Source organism: Bos javanicus, chromosome 6, assembly GCF_032452875.1.
Source record: "Bos javanicus breed banteng chromosome 6, ARS-OSU_banteng_1.0, whole genome shotgun sequence".
Taxonomy (NCBI): Eukaryota; Metazoa; Chordata; class Mammalia; order Artiodactyla; family Bovidae; genus Bos; species Bos javanicus.
Genome location: NC_083873.1, coordinates 33,316,605 through 33,343,058, shown reverse-complemented (window position 1 = coordinate 33,343,058; position 26,454 = coordinate 33,316,605). Strand labels below are relative to the sequence as shown.

The 26,454-nt window shown below is 35.6% G+C and overlaps 1 protein-coding gene across 2 annotated transcripts in view; it reads left to right on the top strand.

Annotated features, from left to right (window-relative positions):
• The window catches only part of CCSER1 (coiled-coil serine rich protein 1), a 1,487,503-nt gene extending 1,469,488 nt beyond the window's left edge, over positions 1–18,015 (top strand). For both annotated transcript variants that reach the window (XM_061419670.1, XM_061419671.1), the window contains exon 11: positions 14,788–18,015. In XM_061419670.1, the coding sequence (XP_061275654.1) occupies positions 14,788–15,273 (486 nt within the window). In that variant the 3' untranslated portion in view covers positions 15,274–18,015. The remainder of the gene's footprint in view (positions 1–14,787) is intronic.
• Positions 18,016–26,454: the final 8,439 nt, after the last annotated feature.

The window sequence follows — 26,454 nt, the reverse complement described above, 5'->3', positions numbered from 1 at the left end:
TCTCATAAATGGATGTTGAGTTTTGTCAAAGGCTTTCTCTGCATCTATTGAGATGATCATATGGTTTTTATTTTTCAATTTGTTAATGTGGTGTATTACATTGATTGATTTGTGGATATTGAAGAATCCTTGCAGCCCTGGGATAAAGCCCACTTGGTCATGGTGTATGATCTTTTTAATGTGTTGTTGGATTCTGATTGCTAGAATTTTGTTAAGGATTTTTGCATCTATGTTCATCAGTGATATTGGCCTGTAGTTTTCTTTTTTTGTGGCATCTTTGTCAGGTTTTGGTATTAGGGTGATGGTGGCCTCATAGAATGAGTTTGGAAGTTTACCTTCCTCTGCAATTTTCTGGAAGAGTTTGAGTAGGATAGGTGTTAGCTCTTCTCTAAATTTTTGATAGAATTCAGCTGTGAAGCGTCTGGACCTGGGCTTTTGTTTGCTGGAAGATTTCTGATTACAGTTTCAATTTCTGTGCTTGTGATGGGTCTGTTAAGATTTTCTATTTCTTCCTGGTCGAGTTTTGGAAAGTTGTACTTTTCTAAGAATTTGTCCATTTCTTCCACATTGTCCATTTTATTGGCATATAATTGTTGATAGTAGTCTCTTATGATCCTTTGTATTTCTGTGTTGTCTGTTGTGATCTCTCCATTTTCATTTCTAATTTTATTGATTTGATTTTTCTCCCTTTGTTTCTTTTTTTTTAATTTTTTTTAAATTTTATTTTATTTTTAAAACTTTACATAATTGTATTAGTTTTGCCAAATATCAAAATGAATCCACCGCAGGTATACATGTATTTCTTGATGAGTCTGGCTAATGGTTTGTCAATTTTATTTATCCTTTCAAAGAACCAGCTTTTGGCTTTGTTGATTTTTGCTATGGTCTCTTTTGTTTCTTTTGCATTTGTTTCTGCCCTAATTTTTAAGAATTCCTTCCTACTAAGCCTGGGGTTCTTTATTTCTTCCTTTTCTAGTTGCTTTACGTGTAGAGTTAGGTTATTTATTTGACTTTTTTCTTATTTCTTGAGGTATGCCTGTATTGCTATGAACTTTCCCCTTAGGACTGCTTTTACAGCGTCCCACAGGTTTTGGGTTGTTGTGTTTTCATTTTCATTCATTTCTATGCAAATTTTGATTTTTTTTTATTTCTTCTGTGATTTGTTGATTATTCAGCAGCATGTTGTTCAGCCTCCATATGTTGGAATTTTTAATAGTTTTTCTCCTGTAATTGAGATCTAATCTTACTGCATTGTGGTCAGAGAAGATGCTTGGAATGATTTCTATTTTTTTGAATTTACCAAGGCTAGATTTATGGCCCAGGATGTGATCTATCCTGGAGAAGGTTCCATGTGCACTTGAGAAAAAGGTTAAATTCATTGTTTTGGGATGAAATGTCCTATAGATATCAATTAGGTCTAACTGATCTATTGTATCATTTAAAGTTTGTGTTTCCTTGTTAATTTTCTGTTTAGTTGATCTATCCATAGGTGTGAGTGGGGTATTAAAGTCTCCCAGTATTATTGTGTTATTGTTAATTTCTCCTTTCATACTTGTTAGCATTTGTCTTACATATTGCGGTGTACTTATTCACTCAGTTGTGTCTGACTCTTTGCCACGCTGTGGACTGCAGCCTGCTGCCAGGCCCCTCTGTCCTTGGGAATTCTCCAGGCAAGAATACTAGAGCGGGGTTGCCATGTCCTCCCCCAGGGGATCTTCCAAACCCAGAGATCCAACCCAGGTCTCCTGCATCACAAGCTGATTTCTTTACTGTCTGAGTCACCAGGGAAGCCCAAGAATACTGCAGTGGGTAGCCTATCCCTTCTCCAGGGCATCTTCCCAACCCAGGAATTGAACTGGGGTCTCCTGCATTGCAGGCAGATTCTTTATCAGCTAAGCTACCAAGCAATCTAAACTAAAATATTTAAATTCAAATAATGAAAGGATATTGTGAAAAATGAATCAATGAAGCCAGAGAGAAGCTTCGAGGATCTGGGATCCAGACTGTTCTTTCATTCTAACTACTTTGTCATGGCTGGGGTTGGGGAGAGGAGCAGAAGTGAGGTAAGCGATTTGTCTACATCCTGTGTCCCTTTTTTCAACATCATTCTTACCTACTTACACAGTATTCACAGTTCTGGATACCTCCACTTCCAATGATTTCTTTCAAACCCTTTTCATCAGGGATAATCTGATTCATACACAGGTTTATATGACTAATAACTTAATAATGTTATACTTCAAGTTATCTGGATACAATTTCTGCATGAAGTTTGAGTATAATGTATGTAATAAACTAAATTCAGAATTAATAAGTGAGGAATATTTAAAAACCCTAGAGGAAGGAATCCCAGGGACAGCAGAGCGTGGTGGGCTGCTGTCTCTGGGGTCGCACAGAGTCGGACACGACTGAAGCGACTTAGCAGCAGCAGCAGCAGCAGAGGAAGGAAACAAAAGTAAGATTCTAGTATCAACAAAACAATTAGGTGGAGGGGTAGTTATTTATTTTTTGACAGAGCGACATGATTAGTATATATGACTTGGAATTCAAAGCCCTTATATTACTACTTGAATCCTCTTGAGTAAGCCAATAATTATTAACAGCCTCAGTTTTCTATCTATAAAATGAAAGTGAGGTATTTGAAACAAGTTTTAATGTACAATTACAAGGATGAATTAAGATATTTTATGTGAAAGCAATCTGTAACATTTCAAGTGTGTGACAGATGAGATTCTATAATGGTATTGTTTGCAGTAGCTCCAAAATTCTGCTATATTTCATTATGCATTGCCTTTGTTCAGTCGGTCAAGCTTACTCTAAAAATAACTTGCTTTATATTATAAAATACCACATGAACAATGTAAAATTCCTGAATTTTTATTTTGCTTCCTTTTTTTTTAATTTAAAAAACTTTTTATTTTGTATTGGGGTATAGTTGATTAACAATGTGTGATAGTTTCAGGTGAACATTGAAGGGACTCAGCTGTACATAAAAATGGATACAAGGATATATATTTTACTTCCTTTCTCGTGTTATCTCATAGATTAGATAAGTAATGGCTTACTTTTAGGAGTCTCCCAGTAGAGCTCATGGGGTAAAATATCTCATAAGATAGAATTATTTAAGCAAAGCATTTAGGACTCTCATTATTTAATCAGTATGACTATATTATGTATATATATATATATATATATATGTACTAGAATACAAGAGAAACAATAGGCTAGATTCTTAATTATATTACATATGTAGATTTATTGGATACAAGACATATTTCCATCTTGTTATTCTATAGCAAATGGCTATAAAGCCTTTGAATTATTCACAAAAAGACATTGTGAATAAAAATATTTTTGTGATTTTCTAATACTACTTTCAAGAAACACTGTACTATCTGAAGACCTAAGTAGACATTTTTTAAAATATAAATTTATTTAATTGGAGGCTAATTACTTTACAATATTGTAGTGGTTTTGCCATACATTGACATGAATCTGTCACGGGTGTACCTGTGTTCCCCATCCTGAACCCCCTTCCCACCTTCCTCCCCATCCCATCCCTCTGGGTCATCCTAGTGCACCAGCCCCGCGCACCCTTTTATTCAGAGAAGACATACAGAGGCCAATAGGCACATGAAAAGATGCTCATCACAATTAATTATTAGAGACATGCAAATCAGAACTATGAGGAGGTACCAACTTGCACCAGTCAGAATAGCCATTATTAAAATGTCTACAAATAACAAATGCTGGAGAGGATGTGGAGAAAAGGGACCTACAGGTAAATTGGCACAGCCACTGTGGAAAACAGTATGGAAGTTCTTCAAAAAGACTGAAAATAGAGTTGCCATATGATTCAGCAGTCCCACTCCTGGGCATAAATCCAAACAAAACTATAATTTGTAAAGATACATGCATCCCGATGTTCACTGCCGCACTATTTACAATAACCAAGACATGGAAACAAAATGTCCCTCAACAAATGAGTGAATAAAGAAGATATGGTACATAAACATGATGAAATGGTACTCAGCCATAAAATGAATACAATAATGCCATTTGCAGCAACATGGATGAACCTAGAGATTATCATAATAAGTGAAGTAAGCCACAAAGAGAAATACTGTATGATATCACTTATATGTGGAATCTAAAATAAAACACAAATGAACACTTTTATGGAACAGAAACAGATTCACAGATATAGAGAACAGATTCGTGGTTGTCAAGGGGGAAGAGAGGTGAGGAAGGGAAGGATTGGGAGTTTGGGATAAGAAGGTGCAAACTATTCTATATAGGATTGATTTAAACAATAATGTCCTACTGTTCAGCACAGGAGCCTATATATGATATGGCAACTTGTGATAAAACAAGGGAAAAGAATATGAAAAAACCATATGTATAATAATTAATTTGTTATACAGCATAAATTAATTTAACATTGTTAACCTACTATATTTCAATAAAATTTTAAATAAAAGAGTGCTATCTAATATGTGCCAGATATTGGGCTCTGCCTATCTAAACAAGAGATTCATTTTTCATGTTGTTGTAGTTAAACCACAGTAACTGTCCACTATTTTGCATTCCTATGCAAACACAGAAAAATTATTCCCTATTCCTTTCCCTTACTGCTAAGTCGCTTCAGTCGTGTCCGACTCTGTGTGACCCCATATACGGCAGCCCACCAGGCCCCGCCGTCCCTGGGATTCTCCAGGCAAGAACACTGGAGTGGGTTGCCATTTCCTTCTCCAATGCATGAAAGTGAAAAGTGAAAGGGAAGTCGGTCAGTCGTGTCCGACCCTCAGCGACCCCATGGACTGCAGCCTTCCAGGCTCCTCCATCCATGGGATTTTCCAGGCAAGAGTACTGGAGTGGGGGTGCCATTGCCTTCTCCGTCCTTTCCCTTAGACATATAAAATTAGCTTAAACACTCAGTCTTTTATTTAGAAATCACACTTTTCTGGAATATCAGTTGTGCAGAATTATACTTTTTTAGGTTTCTTCTGAATTGAATCCTTAATCATTCACCCTTATTGCTACTGTAAGCAGCAATTGTATGAAATTCTCATTTAAATAAACATTTTACTAAAAAGAATTATTCACACTGAATGGGTTACAATACACACATATTAGTTCTAAAGACAACTCACTGTTGTTCATCAGAATTTTGTTCTTTGCAGAATTCATTTACTCTAGTTATACACAGAACAGAGAACAGCCCTCCTGGCTTGTGGGAAAACTGTTGCATGCTTTCACTTTTCTCAGGAGAAGTTGATGCCTTGGTCTTCCTCTCTCAGGAACCAGGCCTTTAGCTGACCTTATTAACATTCACTTTGCTTATCTTACACGTGTGCTGTATCCCTGGTTGAATCCTAAATGCCCACCAGGAGGATTCAGTTTCCCCTAAGGAGTTTGGGAGTGAGACTGAGCCAGAAGAAGTAATTTAACTCCAGACAATTTCCTCTTGGTAATTTGTGCTATCTGAAAAAAGTAGGTCTTGTCTGCCGGAACCTTTGAATGTTTCTTTTTGGTTATTACTTCAACTTATGACCAAGCTTCCTGCTTGCAAAGCAGTAACTACTTCTCTATACAATCTCTCTGTGGTAGAGTGTTTCTAGACCTTTAAGAAAAACTCTTATCACCGAAAACAGATTCCATATCTAAGGGTAAAAACAGATGCAGCAAGCCAACACTTCTGCAGAGAAATGTCCTGTATTTATAACTGCTTTCAAAATCCTATTCCTCAGTGATGACAGGAAAAGGACAGTTGTTTTTAATAAATATGGCTTGAGTTTATACTGACATTTAAGTGGTTGTTATTGACAAAGAGACACATTTTAGGTCTACCCATTTACCCCATGCTAATATATTATGTAGTGAAAAATCAAAATTTGCTTTTTAAGTAGTTCATGACATTCCATTAGCATTCCTCCATGTGGAGAAAGTTATTTTTTAAGACAAAACCTTTGGATTTTATGCATCATGCTGTGTTTTTTATTGTTATTGTTGAGCAAGATTTATATTTATACATGTTTCCAGTGTTTATTAGTACATTGTATTGGGTTAATAAATGAGTTAATATTTTTTTAATTGTGAATTATAAAGGCCCAGAAGAGTGTCTAGTGCATAATAAGTATTATATGTGTTTGTGAAATAAAAATTACAAAAGCTTAATTTCACTCTCCTAGTGGCTGTAAATGATTTTTTTTTAAAGGATAGTAGTATATGCATATGACTTTTATTTTCAGAGATACTGAATTGGTCACTTTTATTTGCCTGATTTAGAGAAGCATTATTGCTCAGGCCAGTAATTCTCAGCTGGGGACAGTTATACCTTTCAGGAGACATTTGGCACTGTCTGGAGCCATTTCTGTTTGCCATAACTGGGTGCAGATGCACCTGGCACCTACAAGCGGAGGCAAAGGATGGTGGCAAGCAACCTGTAATTCACTGGGCAGTCCCCCACAGCAGAAAAATACATAACCCCAGTGTAAATAGTGCTGAGGCTGAGAAACCCATGGCCTAGAGCTTGAGTTCTGATTCACATTATGCTACCCACTAAATCCTGGAATCCTGGTAGGATTGACGCGTAAGCGTTTCAGTTTCTTTGTCATTAAATGGGTATAATAAAATAATAGAAAGTTTTTAATACATGAAACATAGCACGTAACTTGGCACATTGCAAATGGTCACTCAATCTTAGCTATTATTGTAAATAAGATCTGAGGTAAAGTGATTTATCTGCTGTCTAATCATTTTTCTAAATCTAATTATCTGCTCTCTCAAGTTTAGTATATTTAAGAATTCTTTCCCACCTTAGATCTTTTCACTATCAGGCATCAATAGACAACTAGGTCTTAAAAACATTCATCACTGCCTTACTGCATTTTTGTTGTTGTACATTAATTTTGTTCTGTCTTGTCCAAGATTCAAGGCTTGTTTAGAATTTCATAAAGGCAAATAATGCTTTCTCAAGAATGTGAATCCTACAATTGTCTTTTCCTTGGCTTCATTTTAATTGACTATATACAACTCAGTTCTGTAATAGGCTCAGGGTTAAGTCAACTGTGGACTTCATTAAAACTAAATTAGAAACTAGCATGATGGAGTTCTACCAAGAAAGATTTTCATCTCCTTAAAGAGTAGAGTTCATAGATAGTGGTACAGCATTTGTTTGGAACACTATAGAACCCATCCTCTGAAAGCCGGACAAGAGAGTTTCCTTTAAGGTGCACACATCAATGGGAAGGGGTCTATGTACAGAATGTGTTAAGTGTTAGTTACTCAGTTGTGCCTGATTCTTTGTGACCCCAAGGACTGCAGCCCAGCAGGCTCCTTTGTCCATGGAATTTTCCAGGCAAGGATACTGGAGTGGTTTGCCATTTTCTTATCCAATGTGCAAAATACTTCCTTTTAATTCTCTAAAATGTCACAATGTTGATTTATCCTTTATTTAAGAGAACTTATAAATATTACCAAAGAAAGGATGTGACAGAGGTCTCTTTGTCTGTCTCCAGGCATTAATAAATAGAAAGAAAATCATAGTGAAGATCAAGTTTAGATTGAAGACACAATGAGGAAACTCAATATACACCATTAAAGGTGTTGAAGTATTCCAGTTTGTATTTTAGAAGCAAATTTGCTCACACTTTGGGTAAAAAGGGATTTACAGGCAAATTTTTTTTCATTACTGTATATTTACAGTAATGAAAATGGAGCTTATTACATTTAACACTTATTTACAGATTTTGATATTTTACTCAATAAGCAATAATATTGTACATGTCTTTATTCAAAGCACTCTTCATATATGTAATCATATTTTACAGTACATAGAGATGGCTTCTTGATATCACTGTATTAAAAGTTTATGTTATTCTGCCTGTAGATTTATGTATTGCTATATTTTAGTAATTAAGAGAATAAATTACTGTAGAGTGTTCTGTCATTTATTCTGCTGCCTCAACTCATGCCTTCGTCATTTATTTTCTGCACTAATGAAGTGACCTGTTCAATTAATCTGCAGGTTACAAGACCTGTGTCAAATGGGGTCTCAGTCATCTGTTGTATCTATATTGCTACCACTACTCAAGCATCAAAGTTTATTCTTTTTATAAATTAAACTAGATTCTGAAAATTCTCTTTTTATTTCTGAATCCAAAATGTTTGCATAAATGGAAGATAAAGACATTGAGTTAAAGAGATTTTATTGGGAGTATTTCCATAACCCAGGTTTTGGCTAAGGAAATGTCTCTATGTGTCGTGTTGACACATGGAGAAGAGAGAGATTAAGAAGTGCTGCTGTGCAATAACTACTCTGTAATTCATTTTCTACAGTATTGAAAAAATGTACTGCAAGAGATTTTTTTCCAGTTGCTTTGATATCTAGTGCTTTAGATATGATGTCATGTTGCTTTTGTGGCTATGAAAGGTTTGTTATTTCCAGGTATATTTTGTAGTAACATATATGCCTTGCTTCTTATTGGGGAAAGTACAACTAAAGGGGAGGTGAAGCTACAAAAACATCCCTGAAAAGTTGACATTTCCCACTACTTTCAAGAAAGGAGGCAAAATATATATTACCAATGCTTGGTAGTTTATGATTCAGGTAATATATCAATTCATAAAGATCAAAGTAACCAGCTCATCTACTAGAGAAAAATTTCAAGAGAAAGAAAATTTCATATTAGATGTGTTTTTCCTTACTGATAAAATTTATGATTGTCAATTCTTCTCTGGACTATATAATTATCAGGGAGTTACTGGTAAATGCCAGGGACTATTGGGAGTGGTGGATTCAGCATTAAACAAGGCAAGCAATGTCCCTGACCTTATGAAACTTTTAGTTGGCTTGGGTGTAGAAGTAAGTAGGCATCAAAGTGTCTATTCTTGAATGTAAAACATACAGTATTCTTCATTGTATGTTTTACTTCCTTGATTGAGAAGCTCATTAGTAGGAAACCATAAACCTTATTCAGGAGGCAAGTTCTCAGTATCAGTTACCCAAGAGTTACTCTTGCTACAAGAACTCTGAGCAGTGATAATTTTGGCTCACTTTAACATACTTTCATATACATATGTTATTTACATTCAAATTATGTTATTTTCAATAACCTTTATGATTTGTTAAAATACTATTTAATATTAGCAATTTTTGTAATTAATAACTTCTTTCTAGCTAGTTATTAGGAATTATTTCAAGTATTTATTTTTGCTCAGGAACAATTCTAGTTGTAAAACAATCTTTTGGGTTAAGTAGAGAACATGTGCAGAAAAATATATCTTAAAATCAAATAAGATAATCAGTCATGTGCTAAGTTTTAATCTATGTGATAAATTAGGAAGTCATTGCCTGATAACATTTTGGCAATTACCGGTATAGGTCACACACATGAAAAAAAATTCAGAAAACAATAAAAAAATTAAGTGCTGATTGAAACATGACTCCCCTCCTTGTTAATTCTATCATTGTGACATCCTGTCTCAGTGAAAATTTGGCTATGCACATTGGCATAATTACTGTATGTCCACTTTGTATCAGATATCAGACAATGTTTAAATGTAATAAAACCCCCTAAAATCAGGATAAATCTTACAGTTAATGCTTTCAACAATGTTTCAGTGGAGTACATGTGGGTTTTTATCATACCTTCATATTGTCCTTTCTTCGATGCAGTTATATTCAGTGTTTGCACTACATGTATTAAGTTACCAATAATAATATTTTCAAAAAGTTTTTACTATGATTTGATTTTATAGCAAATATTATTTTGTATGTAACTGTTAGTGAAAAAATGTAATACTGTTGCCTTCAATTCCATATTCTCTCTAAATTAAAAACCAAATGCTTTATCAAAAGAAAGAATATACTCACACATAAATGAAATTGTATCATTGAGACAAATGCAAAAGGACCATCTATCAAACCTAAGAAAGGAAAGTGGACAAAAGAAATTGGAATGAGAGGCTGGTGTGACTGATGAATGGATCACACCATTAATAAAGAAGGAGAGTGGTTTTTGTTTGTTCTTAATTAGCATCATAAGATTTTTCTTTCTTAGTGGTATGTAAAATCATGTGTTTTAAAATCAGTCACCATGAATTCAGTGAAATGCAGATTATATGCTCTACTGATGAAATGAGAGGAAAAAAATATAGGGACATAAAGAACAGATTTTAATATAACTTCAATATTGACTTATTAATCACTAAATTTGCCATCCATTCATCTTCTATTATCAACTCTAAGGAAAGGTAATAAAATAACTGTTTGAGAACTAAATTGTCTAAAACTTAACATAATTATATTAGATTGTAGAAATTTAATTCTGCTTTTGCAAAAGATGTGGCTAGGTATATGCACTGCAAGTTCCCTCTGGGCAGCATGATCCCTCTGAACCACTGCAGCCGTGTGTGTGTGTGTGTGTGTGTGTGTGTGTGTGTGTGTGTGTGTTAAACTATATATTTAAATGTAGGCTTTTAGAACTGGGATAAAATTGAATAAACTTTAGAGTTTTCTTCAATATCTAATCTTTGTCTTCCATTTTTGTCATCTCTTTCAATAGGCTCAGAAACAGTGCCCAGAAAAATTAATTTGTTCATCAAAGTTCACACAGTTCGATAGCAACATACACAAGATTACAGTCTTTCACTGAAAGTTCAGGGTTCTTTCCATTATGCCAAATTATCCCATGACAAACACACACATACTTTCACAACTAAACCCTTCATTTTCTCAGTTGGTAAAAAAGTTAGCATTGAAGTAAGTTCCTTTCAAAAAAAAAAAAAATAGCCTATTCATTCGTGGCTACACCCCTTTGCCAGAGATTACCAACGTCCAATAACTTGTTGATACAAGAGTATAAGGTTCACAACCACTTGCTTAAATTGGAGACAACTCTGAGGAGTCATCCTAGCTTCAGATCTTCCTCTGTGATTACCCGAGATAGATTAATTGCATAGAGTTTAACTTCTGCCTCTGCAGACCCTGCTTTCTTCATTACCCAACAGGGACTCTACTTATTTTTGTTGCTCTCATCAAGATAAGTATTCTTCAGATGTGATATTAGGTATTTTATACAAGGTAGTTCATTGAATCTTAACAATAATTCTGTACACAGATACAGGTATGAAGACAAATCTTTCTTTCACAGATGAGGTAACTGGAGATTTGGGAAAGATAAGTGACTTGCCGTGGTCACTTAGCTAGAAACTGATTCTGGTTGACTTTCCCATTAGAAGCTGCCTAAATGGAGGAGCTGATTCTCTTATGAACAGTACCATTTTCCATTATGTAATGTAGAACCTTGCTCTCAGTAGAAGTCAGTAAATATTTATCAGATCAGCAAAGGAACACTTCTATGTCTGACCACAAATTCATGCCATTAGCCCCTGAGCTGTGCAATCTCCTGTGTACATCATGAGCCCTGGACTTAATGATGAACATCTCAAGAACTAAAAAGAAAAAAAAAAGTCTAAGGTGTCAAAAGCAAATTATGGTTTAAAAAAAAAAAAAAAGGAATGGGTGATTTAAATATGCTTTTTAAGAAATTGGAAGATCATTCATTTTGTTTCTTTTTATGGTAGATTCTCATGTACCTTGTAGGTATCAGAATTTATACCAGAGAAGGAGCACTGAAGCTGCCTGTGGGATTGACTTATTTGATCCCTTTCAGTACATCTTATTAAAACTGCATATTAAATTTAGTGTAATATCCCAGGAGGGTTAAAATGACCACATAAAGAAAATGATGAACATTTCCCCAAATGTAATGTTAAAGTAAGGGAAAAGAAGTTTCCACTCCTCTCCTCAACTTTCATAGGCAGTCAATCAGTCAGTTCAGTTGCTCAGTTGTGTCCAACTCTTTGTGACCCCGTCGACTGCAGCACGCCAGGCCTCCCTGTCCATCACCAACTCCCGGAAGTTAATCAAACTCATGTCCATTGAGTTAGTGATGCCATCCAACCATCTCATCCTCTGTCATCCCCTTCTCCTCCTGCCTTTAATCTTTCCCAGCATCAGGGTCTTTTCCAATGAGTCAGTTCTTCACATCAGCTGAATATATATAAATTGGAATATTCTTATAATGAATTTAACATTGTCTCTTTTTTTCTCAAACAAACTTTTTTTCTCAGTATTTTACTCCCATGGTTTTTCTAACATTTGGACGTGATAATAAGCACAGTGTTTGAAGAACTGTCAGTAACTGATTCTATGGTTAAGTAAGCATCTTATAGAAGTCAAGTCACAAAGATGAAGAGAAAATAAAATCTCACATTTCTATGTTGGTCCAAATACCTACATTATGGAAAAGAGCCAAGAAAAAGCCAAAAAATTTTCTGAAAAATGAATCAAAATATTTTATATTCTTACTCCCAAGAAAAGTTCCAAAACATCTTCTGTAAGTCATACAATGCTTCCTTCAAACAACCATATAACCAGCCTATGTTTACTGCAAATCAATGGAAGAGTTAAAATGGCAAATTAGAAGTAATGGAGAGGATCTAAGTTAGCACAAATCAAAAACTGCTAACATTAAAAAAAAATTTTAAGATATGATTAGCAAAATGTCTCAATCTGAAATCCCTGAGTATAAGGACATCTGTTAAGATCCCCTAATAGACCTCAGTTTTACAAAAAAATTTGGAGGTTCATCTCAGTAATGATAATGTAGAAGCACCAATTTAAGTTACAGTATGGTTCTGCATGAAATTTATTTTAGAAAAATGTGAGACATTTTAGAAATATTCTCATGGGAATACTGGGAGAGAGGATGAATTGGTGTTTAATCAAGCAGACTGTAATCCTACACTATCTGTAGAATATTAACTCACTGTGCTTCAGTTTTCTAGTCTGTATAATGGAACTAACAGAAACTACCTCAAAAGACTCTTGTGAAGAATATATATGTAAGGGAAGGAGAAAAACGCTTGTCATATAATATATCCTCTATAAACATATCATAGCAAGCAGAGAAAATTTTTCAGTGAATATTTATTAAATGCTTAATATGTACCAGAGAATTGGGTCAGGAGGCTTAGACTGGATATAGGAGAAGCAGATGAGCTGAGGTTGCCTCTTTGTGGTGTATCAGCAAGGACTTGAATTACAGGATATATGAGGAAAAACAGAAAGCAAAGGTGATTTATAGGTATTGGCCTGATAATGGTACCATTATTGAAAAGGAGAATTTTGGGTTAAGAATAAGGTGCAGAGTCAAGATCAAGTGTGTGTGTGTGTGTGAGACTAGGAATGTTAATTAGTCAAAGTGATGATGTCTCAATAAGTAAATTAGGGCTCAAAGTAGAGATCAGGCTTGGAGAAATGGCTTCCTAGGGAACAATGAAAAGTCGGGTACTGAAAAACTATGCCATTTAGAGGTCAAGTACACAGAGATTTTCACGGGCCCTTCAGCATCTTTTGTACTAGCCTATCGCCTTGTGCCCTGTTTTCCTCTCTCAACTCCTTCTCCACTTTGCCCACCTTCTTTTAGCAACAATAAATCTTTCATTTTTGCCACCAGAGCAGTAATCCAGCTAGTGAGTTTCTAGCTCAGTATATTTTTCTAAACCAAGACAGTGCTTTCTTCAAGAGGAATTTTGGTGCCAGCTTGTAATCTTTGCTTCCCCTACCACATGATTTGATAAGCTATGTCTTACTCCTATCATTACAGTAGAAACTTCTTGTGAGAAAGAAGATGGCTATATACTCATGGACCCGATTTTGATTAATAAAATGCATCCTAAAGTCTAAATGAAACACATGCTGAGATTTAAGTGTTCTCTGTAGGTCACTGGAGTGACCTTTCTTTAGTTTCTTAAATTTTTATGTTATCACTCTGCTGATACAAATTATTATATCAATAACTCTAAAACTCTGAGCACACACTCATATAAATATAGCATATTAAATCCAGTGAAAGATGCAAAGCTTCATATATGGATATTCATTACTTATTAAAATAACATGTATTCTCTGAGAAAACTGCATAATTTAAATTTAGGAAATTACGTAAACAAATTTCAAAATGCCTTTTTGTTCAACTCTGAAGAGAAATGAGCTACCAAGCTGTTAAATGACATCAAGAAACCTTAGATGCATATTATTAAGTGAACAAAGTCAATCTGAAAAGACTATGTATTGTATGATTCCAAGTACATAATATTCTGAAAAAGCGAAACTATGAAGACCGTGGTTGCCGGTGGTGTGGGGAGGAGGGGAGAGATGAGTAGGCAGAGCACAGGGGATATTTCAGGTGGGGAAAATACTCTCTATGATAATATAATAATGGTTATATGTCATTATAAATATGTCCAAACTCATAGAATGTAGTACTCCAAGAGTGGACCTTAAGGTAAGCTGTGAACTTTGGGTGATTATGATGTAGGTTCACCCTTGGTAAAAAGTAACACCATTATGTGGCTAATAAGGAAAGTTACAAATGTGTTGAGGGCAAAGGGTATATGAAAAATCTCTATACCTTCCTCTCAGTATTGTTGTCAACTTAAAACGGCTGTTTAAACAAGTATTTTAATAAATGATTCTTAGAATCAAGATAATTAATAGTGGTTAAATCTTTCATTTGACCACTATTTATAGTAGGACTGTGCTGGGAAATTTAATCCAATTGGAAAGAGAAGAGAATTCTATTGGTGTTTTTCAAAGTCTGGTTGAAAACTTAGGGTTTTGGAAGCAAATGTGAAAACACCACTCTGTATTCTGTGTGTATGCTGTGAACATACTTTTTTGAAGGCATCTTTTCTTTTTCCATGTCTTTACCACAGGCTACATATCGAAATCGAATTGTGAGCCAAAATCTCAGCACAAGGGACAGAAAAATAATGCATACTCCCACCGAGGACCATTTTAGATCCCCAGCAGCAGACCAGACAAGCCCCTACAAAAGCAAAGCCTGCCAACTCCCCAGTTTATGTCTAAGCAGTCTTTTGAAGGACAAAGAACTAGTCGAAGTTATCAAACACTCAAGAGGAACTTATGAAACCCTCACGTCAGAAGTCACCCAGAATTTACGGGCCACTGTAGGGCAGAACTCTATGAAGCCAACAGCTAAGACGGAAGGGCTCGCCACGTTCTCAGAGAAACCAAAGGACCAAGCTGCTGCGGCCCGGCAGCATTCAACCTTTACAGGAAGGTTTGGACAGCCGCCAAGAGGGCCAATCTCTTTACACATGTACAGCAGGAAGAATGTTTTCCTCCATCACAATTTACACACAACTGAGCTGCAGACTCTGGGTCAGCAGGACGGGTAATGAAATCACCCTATTCCTGTCTCTGGGTAGGATAAGATGGTTAGTGTTTCTCGTGCATAGCTCATGTTCATATTTTCATGTATTTCTTATTACTTTTTAGTTTTAGTTTTAAACAAAGAATTTTACTTTTTTTTTTAGAATGAGGGTTCAAGCATGTGAATTGAATTAGGTTTAATAGCTTTGGAGACTTTATTATCTATATGTAAAATAAATGAGACCATCTTGCTGTTTTATACAGGCCATAAAATTTATCTTTTATCTTCATCAGTCACTGATATGCATTGAAGTTTCAGAAGGTAATATCAAATAGCACTCTGTTCACTTAATGGTGTTACTGTGAAAATAGATGTGAGGAATAAATAGATAAAGGAATTGTAAGAAATTTTAAATTACATAGTTAATAGAAAGAGAAAAAGAGGGATTTTAAAGTCTTATATTCGGTAGTGTATTTATTTAAGAATGAAGCTTGTTTGCGTGTAACCCAGAGATGCGTTTGTCTCTCTATTACATACAGTCAAGCTTATCTTGCCATACGATTATGGGGGAAAATAGTATTTCTTGTATCCTCTAAACGTTTAGTTCATACTAGTTCACAAAGGATTTCAGACTGAGTAATTGCTAGCCAAATAGAGGATGACAGCTCTGATCTTTGAAAAAATTTGCTCTTAGTTTTTGCTATTGATGTTGAAGTACTATGACATAAGACACTGAGGTGGGAATGTTGGCTAAATTTTGTCAAATGATGCAGAAAGCATGACATGCTACACTTTTTGAGTCATTGTCTTGGTTCTATCACTTTAGTTTTTTTTACAATGTGAAGAAAGGAACACTCTAAGAAAATTATTTTACTTCACCTTCCTTGTATTAGTGTATTTTTCACTTAATTTTTTTATCTGTGTCCAGTTTTGCTTCATATACATTAACCCATATCAATGACCACATGATGAATTGAGGAATGGAAAGTCAGTTTCTTGGTAGCCCAGTTTACACTGTTTTGTATATTCAGTCATCTAGATTTACAGGAAAAAGTAAAATATGTGGGAACTTTGGTGATTTGATCTTAGAAATAAATCTCTGACAGGAATACTGAACTCACTTGATGGCAAATATGTCTCTTTAACAAACAAGGTGTAATGTTTTATATGCAAATGCACGAGATAAATAATTTCTTTATGTTTAATTAATAGAGCTATATGCAGCTATATAAATAAATTAATAAATAATTTTTAAATGACCAGTAGGAATCAGGGCAGCAGTTTTCTTACACAAAGATAAAAGCTAATTACTGTGTCCATAGTAGGCACAGTTTATGTAAATTGAAATTGTCATACCTACTGCATGATCTGACTCCCTTGCACTCTGACAGACAGAATTCATGAAATGAATAAAGGGAAACTGGGATAGCCAACTTAGCATGGCATCTGACTAACCTGCTAAAATTAAAGCTATGCTGAAATGCATCTCCTAAAACAAAAGTGTATTTGAGCTCTGTGCTTTGGGGAAAAGGCATTATATATCCCCTTCCTGGCTTTAACTATTAAACTCTGACCACTTTTCAAACTGATTAGAATTGATAAGAAGAAAGAGTTTAGTGGATACACTGAACTTATAATTTTGGTTTTCCAAAGGAGAACACATGTGCATCTAAGACAAATGTTTGCCAAATGTTTTCTTTCTTTGTGTATTTGTAATTCTGCCAAAAGAGAATAATGCACACTGCAATTTGCTTGGCTTAATGACACTGCAATCTAAAATTCCCACTATACTTTACATGTTATAATATTTCATTCGGATAGGCATTTTGGGCTGAACGGTGTTTATGAAATGATAGAAAAATTATGATTATTAATTGTGGAATTCAGCTTCATTTGTCCTGAAAGTTGGTGTGTGTTACTAGAGTATTTGAAGTCTGTAAATAAATTAGCACGGTAAAATAATCAAGGATTTTTTCCCAGGATATGGAAGAACTATGTATCACAAATAATGTTTTTGATTTGGACTTTTAGAGTTTATAGTTTTACTTTCCTGGAAGATAGACTTTTGACTTATACTTTGTAAAAAAAAAAATAATCTATTTAAGAAAATCTGTCATTTAATAGACATTTTAAGAGATGTTTTAAATGCTAGTATTTTCTTGAAAAACCTTTTTTAAAGCTGAAACATTCAAAAAGAAAACTTGGATTAAACAGTTCAATTTTAAAAGGAAGGATATTTTTTGGAAATATCATCTTAAAGCTGTTTTGTATCAGTATTTTCAGCATTGTTATAATATTATTTGTAATACTAAGTGTAACTCAGGCCTGGAGAAGTTGTAAGCCCACTATGCTAATATACATCAGTAACTGTAAAACAGGGGATCTTTGTAAGTTTCTCTTGTGTATATAGAGTACTCACATGGGCATTCTTTCAACAAAGTGATTTCTTTGTACTAAAATCTCTAGTTTTCTAAGACAGTTCCATGTATAAAAATGATTTATACAGTTCTCCAAGGCAGTACATATCCAAAGACATGACACCAGGGGGAAAAAGTGCTTGTTTTTCTGACGGAAGCAGTTGTCTTTTCTTTCCCTTCCTGTTTCTTCTGTGCATGTGTATGTGTAGCTAAGCCTAAGTAACTCTGTAAAATTTCTGCTGCAGATTTTCTCCTCTGAATTTAGAATGTGTTTTAAAGGACACTTAAGAAGAGAGATTCCTTGAGAAAAAGCTGTTTCCACCTGAAATAAACGGTCTTCGTTTTTTAAATTATTGGAACATGCAACTATATTTCTATGAACTCAGTGGTTTTGTTCAAATAATTTTATATGCTAACACAGTCACAGCAAAATTATTCTCTCTCAAACTGTATTTTCTTATTTGAAGCACCACAGTCTTTGTGCAGGTGACACCATGAAAGTAGCTGCAGTGCTAAAGGTGGGAATCTATCATATCAATATGCTCAGGGTGAGGACCTAGGGCCACACATCATTTAAGTTGTTCTGTTTTTTTAATTGGTTGAGGATATAAATAAAAGAACCAGCCACTAGTCAGCAATAAACATTTGTAGAAATGCTCATATTTACTTAAAATGTTTACAAAGATTTTCCTAATTAATGTGGGTTGGATGACCTGTGTTTTACACCTTGTATTTTCCAAGATTTCATCCTAGCCTGTTGTCATTAATTTTCTGTTACTGAATTCAAAGTAATTAATTGAATTCAAAGAAAACTTCACATTTTGTTTCACTTATCTCATGTGTGTTTCACAGGGATACTACTTCCCCTAAAAAGAGTTAAGATTTTCTTTTTATTATCATGCATTTAAGGACCACATCCCCAAGATAAGTGATCATAGTCCACTAGTCCTCCCACGACCTGTCTTAGCACCTTAGTTACTAATAGAATAGCAGGAGCAGTCTGGTGAGTACAATTTCTCCACAATTATCCACATCCATTATCACCTTTCTCATTTTTAAGAAGTAATAACCCATTGTTGTGGGTAACCTGGAATACTGGGTGTAGTCTTGTAAACTTTATTTTGTTCCACATTTCTACTTTCAAAACTTTAAAGTCCAAATATCTATAGAAGCAGAAAGTGCTTCAAAACATCACTTACAAGTCCACTCAATCACCATGCAGGTCAATGAGGAAAAAGAAAGGAAGATGACTGTTGAAGTGCAGTGTATGATTGCCCTTCTCATCCCTAAATCACACTCCCCATGACCTGAGACTTTTCTTTGGTGATATATCCATTTAAGTATAGCTTTGATTCATTTATCCTAGTATTTGATTGCATTCTGTGACTTGATTCTATTTAGACCCTATTATCAGGTTTTTATTAATAGTATGTTTTTTTTAATATTAGTTTTTTAACCCCAAGAATTAATTCAATCAGAGATAAATTTTCTTTGATAATTTACTCCTCCTAGAATTGAAAAATTTTTCCCTTGTTCTTTTTCCATGTGCTAATTTTATCATGCCAACACTAGTCTATGTCTACACACATAGCAGGGATTATAGAAAATATGAACAATCTGGGTTCTTATAAAAAGCTGAATTGCACCATAGTATAAAAGAAAACAGCCAGCTACCAATCAATTAAACAAAGAATCCCACTTCTCAAACATTATACATTAGTTAAGCATTAGTCACTCATTTGTATCTGACTTTTTGTGACTGCATGAACTGCAGCCCACCAGGATCCTCTGTCCATGGGATTTCCCAGGCAAGAATAATGGAGTGGGTTGCCATACCCCTCTCCAGGGAATCTTCCAGGCCCAGAGGTTGAACCTGGGTCTCCTGTTTTGAAGGCAAATTCTTTACCATCTAAGTCATCAGGGAAATTTCCTAACATTATACATTAGCAGTGCCAAATTTTTATTTTTTATATCTCAATTTGTGTCAAGTTCTTTTACCAATAGTTAAACCATAAGCATATCTACCAACTATTTTTTTTACAATAAATTTGATCTTGCTCAGAACCCACTTGCTCAGTACCAAGTAGTTTAGCCCAGAAGTATTTGTCAAAGATACCATTTTCCAGGTGTTTGTCCATGAAAAAAGAATGATGCCAGTTCACTTCATTTAAGACCTGACAAATTACCCACAGAAATTAAAACAATGAAAATTAATACAGAGTGGGTTTCTTCCACCTAAGTAAATAATCTAGAATGTGGGATCTCATGATTCCTTCTAGAGAATGTGCAATATAGCCCCATTGACTTCACTAGTTTAATCTAACAAACATATTTTTTCCTCCTGAAAACAAAATTGAAGACAAAGAGGCTTCCACATCTTATCAGCCTTTACAAAGATTACCTCATTCCTTTGGTAAGCTCAGGTCATTGTTATAAAATGCCATAGACCGGGTGGGCTTAACAATAGACACTTATTTCCCACAGCTTTAGAAGCTAAGACAAAGTTGCCAGCTGGTTCAATTCTTGGTTTACAGAGAGCTATGTTCTTCTCCTGGAGGAGGAAATGGCAATCCACTCCAGTACAAGCCAGGAGAACCCCATGAATAGTATGAAAAGGCAAATATATATATATATATATATATTACTTCGGAAGAAGAAGGCCCACACCCCCAGGTCTGAAGGTCTCCAATATGCTTCTGGGGAAGAGCAGAGGACAATTACTATTAATAATAGCTTTAGAAAGAATGAAGCAGCTGGGCCAAAGCAGAAACAATGCTCAGTTGTGAATGTGTCTGGTGGTGAAAGTAAAGTCTGCTGTAAATAACAATATTGCATAGGAACCTAGAATGTTAAGTCCATGAATCCAAGTAAATTGGACCTGGTCAAGCAAGAGATGGCAAGATTGAGAATTGACATCTTAGGAATCAGTGAACTAAAATGGATGGGAATGGGCCACTTTAATTCAGATGACTGTTATTTCTACTACTGTGGGCAAGAATCCCTTAGAAAAATTGGAGTAGCCCTCATAGTTAGAAAAGAGATTGAAGTGCAGTCCTTGGGTGCAACCTTAAAAGCAGCAGAATGATCTCAGTTCATTTCCAAGGCAAACCATTCAACATCACAGTAATCCAACTCTATACTCCATTCATTGATACCAAAGAGACTGAAGTTGACCAGGTCTATGAAGATCTATAACACATTCTAGAATTGACACCAAAAAACAGATGTCCTTTTTCATCGTAAGGAATCGAAATGAAGCAAGGCAAAGGCTAAGTTTTGTCAAAAGAACACACTGATCATAGCAAACACCCTTGTCCAAAAAACCAAGAGATTACTTTACACATGAACAATCAAGATGCTCAATACTGAAATCAGTTAATTATATTCTTTGCAGCTGAAGATGGAGAATTTCTATACAGTCAGCAAAAACAAGACCTGGAGCTGACTGTGACTCAGATCATGAGCTCCTTGTTGCAAAATGCAGGCTTAAATTGAAGAAATACAGGGAAAACAAGGCCATTCAGGTATGACCTAATTCAAATCCCTTATTATATACTAGAAAAGTGAAAGTCACTCAGTCGTGTTCAACTCTTTGTGACCCCATGGACTACACAGTCCATGTAATTCTCCAGGCCAGAATACTGGAGTGGTTAGCCTTTCCCTTCTCCAGGGGATCTTCCAAACCCAGGGATCAAACTCAGGTCTTCTGCATTGCAGGCAGCTTCTTTACCATCTGAACCACCAGGGAAGTCCAAGAATATTGGAGTGGGTAACCTATCCCTTCTCCAGTGGCTCTTCCTGACCCAAGAATCGAACCAGGCTTTCTTGCATTGCAGGCGGATTCTTTACCAGCTGAGCTAACAAGGAAGCCCTTATACACTAGAGATAATGGATATATTCAAGGAATTAGACCTGATAGAGTGCCTGAAGAAAACTGGGTGAAGATTCATAACACTGTACAGGAGGCAGTGACCAAAACCATTCCCAAGCAAAAGAAATGAAAGAAGGCAAAGTGGTTATCAGAGGAAGCTTTACAAATAGCTAAGGAAAGAAGTGAAAGGCAAGGGAGAAAAGGAACAATATACCTGAATACAGAGTTCTAGAGAATAGCAAGGAAACACATGGAGTTCTTAAATGAACAATGCAAAAAATAGAGGAAAATGATAGAATGAGAGAGACTAGACCTCTCCAAGAAAAATGGAGACATCAAGGAAACATTTCATGCAAGGATGAGCATGATAAAGGACAGAAATGGTAAGGACCTAACAGAGGCAGAAGAGATTAAGAAGAGGTGGCAAGAATACACAGAAGAACTACACAAGAAAGGTCTTTATGACCCAGATAACCACGATGGTGTGGTCACTCACCTAGAGCCAGACATCCTGGAGGATGAGGTCAAGTGGGCCTTAAGAAGCATTACTACAAGCAAAGCTAGTGGAAGTAATGGAATTCCAGCTGAGCTATTTCAAATCCTAAAGGATGACACTGTTTAACCACTACACTCAATGTGTCATCAACTTTGGACTGTGTGGATCACAACAAACTGAGGAAAATTCTTAAAAATATGGGAATACAGACCACCTTACCTGTCTCCTGAGAAACCTGTTAAGATGCAACAGTTTGAACTGCTCATGTAACAATGGACTGGTTCAAAGTTGAGAAAGGACTCCTAAAAGGCTGTATATTGTTACCCTACTTATTGAGCCTCTAAGCAGAATACATCATGCAAAATGCTGGGCTGGATGAATCACAAGCTGGTATCAAGATTGCTGGGTGAAATATCAACAACCTTAGATATGCAGATGATACCATCCTAATGGCAGAAAGTGAAGAGTACATAAAGAGCCTCTTGATGAGGGTGAAAGAGGAGAGTTCAAAAGATGGTTTGAAACTCAACACTTTAAAAACTTAGATCGTGGTCCCATCATTTCATGGTGAATAGAAAAGGAAAAAGTGGAAGCACTGACAGAGTTTTTTCTTGGGCTCCAAATTCACTGCAGATAGTGACTGCACCCATGATATTTAAAGACACTTGCTCTTTGAAGGGAAAGCTATGACAAACCTAGACAGCATATTAAAAAGCAGAGACATCACTTTGCTGACAAAGATCCATATAGTCAGAGCTATGGTTTTTCCAGTGGTCATGTACAGCTGTGAGAGTAGGACCAAAAAGAAGAAGGCTGAGTACAGGAGAATTGATGCTTTCAAACTGTAGTTCTGAAGAGGACTCCTGAGAGTCCCTTGGACAGAGAGACTATCAAACCAGTCAATCCTAAAGGAAACCAACCCTGAATATTCACTGGAAGGACTCTTGTTGAAGCTCCAATACTTTGGTCATGTAATGGGATGACCCAGCTCATTGGAAAAGACCCTGATACTGGAAAAGATTGAAGACAAAGGAAAAGGAGGCAGCAGAGGATGAGATGGTTAGATAGCATCATCAACTCTATGCACATAAGGTTCATCAAAACTCTGGGAGATAATGGAGGACAAAGGAACCTAGCATGTTGTAATCCATGGGGTTGCAAAGAGTCAGATATGACTTAGCAACTGAATAACAACAACAATGCTCTTCTCACTGTTTTCTCACATGGCCTAAAGTAAACAAGCTAAGGTCTTAACCAATCACTAATCCTGCCATGAAGTGCCAGGTTCATGGCCTTGTCTAAATCTAATCTCTTTCCAAAGTCCTGACCTCCATGCCCTATTACACTGAGATTAGGACTTCACGTATAAACTTGGGGAAAACACAAACATCCAGTGCACAGTATTCATTTTCATCCTAGTAAGTTTACTATTGTTTTACTCTTTTCACAGATGACATCAGAAAGGTTAGGTAATTTGCCACACAACATACATGGTTAACTAAACTGGATTTCATGGCTGACTTTATTTTTCTGGGCTCCAAAATCACTGCAGATGGTGATTGCAGCCATGAAATTAAAAGACGCTTACTCCTTGGAAGGAAAGTTATGACCAACCTAGACAGCATATTGAAAAGCAGAGACATTACTTTGTCAACAAAGGTCCATCTAGTCAAGGCTATGGTTTTTCCAGTGGTCATGTATGGACATGAGAGTTGGACTGTGAAGAAAGCTGAACGCTGAAGAATTGATGCTTTTGAACTGTGGTGTTGGAGAAGACTCTTGAGAGTCCCTTGGTCTGCAAGGAGATCCAAACAGTCCATCCTGAAGGAAATCAGTCCTGAATATTCATTGGAAGGACAGATGCTGAAGCTGAAACTCCAATATTTGGCCACCTCATGCGAAGAGTTGACTCATTTGAAAAGACCCTGATGCTGGGAAAGATTGGGGGCAGGCGGAGAAGGGGACGACAGAGGATGAGATGGTTGGATGGCATCACCGACTCAATGGACATGGGTTTGTGAACTCTGGGAGTTGGTGATGGACTGGGAGGCCTGGCACGCTGCGGTTCATGGGGTTGCAAAGAGTCAGACACAACTGAGTGACTGAAATGAATTGAACTGAAACTGGATTTCATATCCCTTGATCTTTCCATTTATACTATGCTTATGTCCAGAGTTAGGCTTCCTCCCAAGGAGGCAGAGTGATTCAAGCATATATGTGATGCCTCAATTTCCTATACTCCTAAAATTCTAATGCTATTGCTAGCAAAGAAAATCTGAACGTTGATCTATTTTAGTAAACCAGAACACTACCCCTTCCAAAGCTTTTAAGAACAATTATTGATGTTTAGATCAATAAATGTAGAATCCTGAGAGGAAAGTACTTACTATATTTCAAGTTTACTTCTCAAAAATCTGACATCCTAATTTTCTTTCTTTGATGGCAATTGGGAAAAATAGTAGGAAGTAATTTCATGCTGTATTTTTAAAGTAGAGAGCCAATAAATTGTTCAGCATGAGGAAAACATATAATAAATGAAAAATAACCTAGTTATCAGATTTCATAACTATTTATTTCCCTTATTTTCTGAGGACACTGGTACAAATATCATTGAATTTAACAGGCTTTTATTTCCTTATTTACATTTTTTAAGAAGATAATTACAAAATTAGTCTAAATTTTCTATCTAGGGATAAAATTATAAGTCATTTTAAATTTCTTCAATATTCAGAAGGAATTGAAATTAAATGGGAAATACTAATTTATTTGCTCTACATTTTTAAATTCATTTTATTTTATAGTTAACCATATATACCTAAATACTGTCTGAATAAGATATAATCCTACCATGAATTGTGTCTTCCAAAGTCTTATTTTCATAAATTCAAGAGAATTGGATATTAACTTAACTAGATCCTATTTTTAAGAGGAAAAGGACAAGTTTAGTATCCTAATAATTTGTGTTTGAGATTATTAACATTTATAGTAATATTTTCTATTCATCAAAACTAATATTTTGATGAGACAGATAATAAAAATTACTCTAAAAATTAAAATTTTTAGTAATACTGAATACCCTAGTATTCTTTTGAAGCTGTTAATTTTCCAATAAGAATAGTGATTTCACTTAATGTCAGTTTTGCCATTTGATAGTATTTCAAGAAAAGACTGATACACTGAAGCATGATGATCACAAAAATATGCATAATGCCTCTGAAAAATAAATTTTAAAAAGTATGTTGTGTGGTACCTGACTACTTTTATTATGACATTAATTTGTTCTGAACCTGTCTTGGTGATAGACTGGTTTACACACGTATTCACACTAGGCATAAAGGAGTATGGTTTATTTCTAGATTTTTGAAGTTATGCTTATGGGGAAAAGACAAATCAGCCACTTGCTTCATCAGCTAGTTGACTTCTACTTCCCCATCCTTTGCCACCATGCTTCTTTATTTCTGATATACAATCATAAAATACAGTATCTCAGAGGCCATTGAGAGAATATGATACTATTATTTCATTTCAATACCTGTGTGGAATCTCTTACTCTGGACTATATTCTTTATCTTCCTTTTTTACAACTGGGCAGAATTCAAAATATATGTGAGAATGTTTTGACTTAATGAAACTATTTTACATTTTTTGAACAACAGAAAAAATACAAAATTATTAAAAATTATTCTAAATTCTCTCTCTCATACACATGCACACAGACTTTTCTAAAATGGCGGAAAGACTGATGAGTCAGAATGGCTACTCAAGCATTTGAAACAGTGCATGAATATGTATCCATTTGGCATCCATAGCAGCCAATAGTGGAGAAGTCAATGGCATCCCACTCCAAGACTCTTGCCTGGAAAATCCCATGGACGGAGGAGCCTTGTAGGCTGCAGTCCATGGGGTCGCTCAGGGTCGGACACAACTGAGCAACTTCACTTTGACTTTTCACTTTCATGCATTGGAGAAGGAAATGGCAACCCACTCCAGTGTTCTTGCCTGGAGAATGCCAGGGACAGGGGAGCCTGGTGGGCTGCCGTCTATGGGGTCGCACAGAGTCGGACACGACTGAATTGACTTAGCAGCAGCAGCATCAAGCAGCCATTAGGCAAGAACATACACTTAAAATGCTGCCGCCATCTCTCAAAAGCACACCTTTAACTATAAAATAGTGCATCAGGTATTCTCCAATATGCACCAGATATTCTCTACAACTTCAGAGTAAATTATTCCTCTTTGTTCTGTACTTTATATATTGTGATTTTAAAAAGCTGAGATGAACCTGTATGATATATTTTTAAAATTTATATGTAGTATGATATTTATGGTTTAAAAGTCAAGCCATTTTCCTGACAGTGGGAACAGTTCCTCTTTGATTCTAACCTCTATTTTCTATAAAGACTATCAAGAAGCACTGTATTG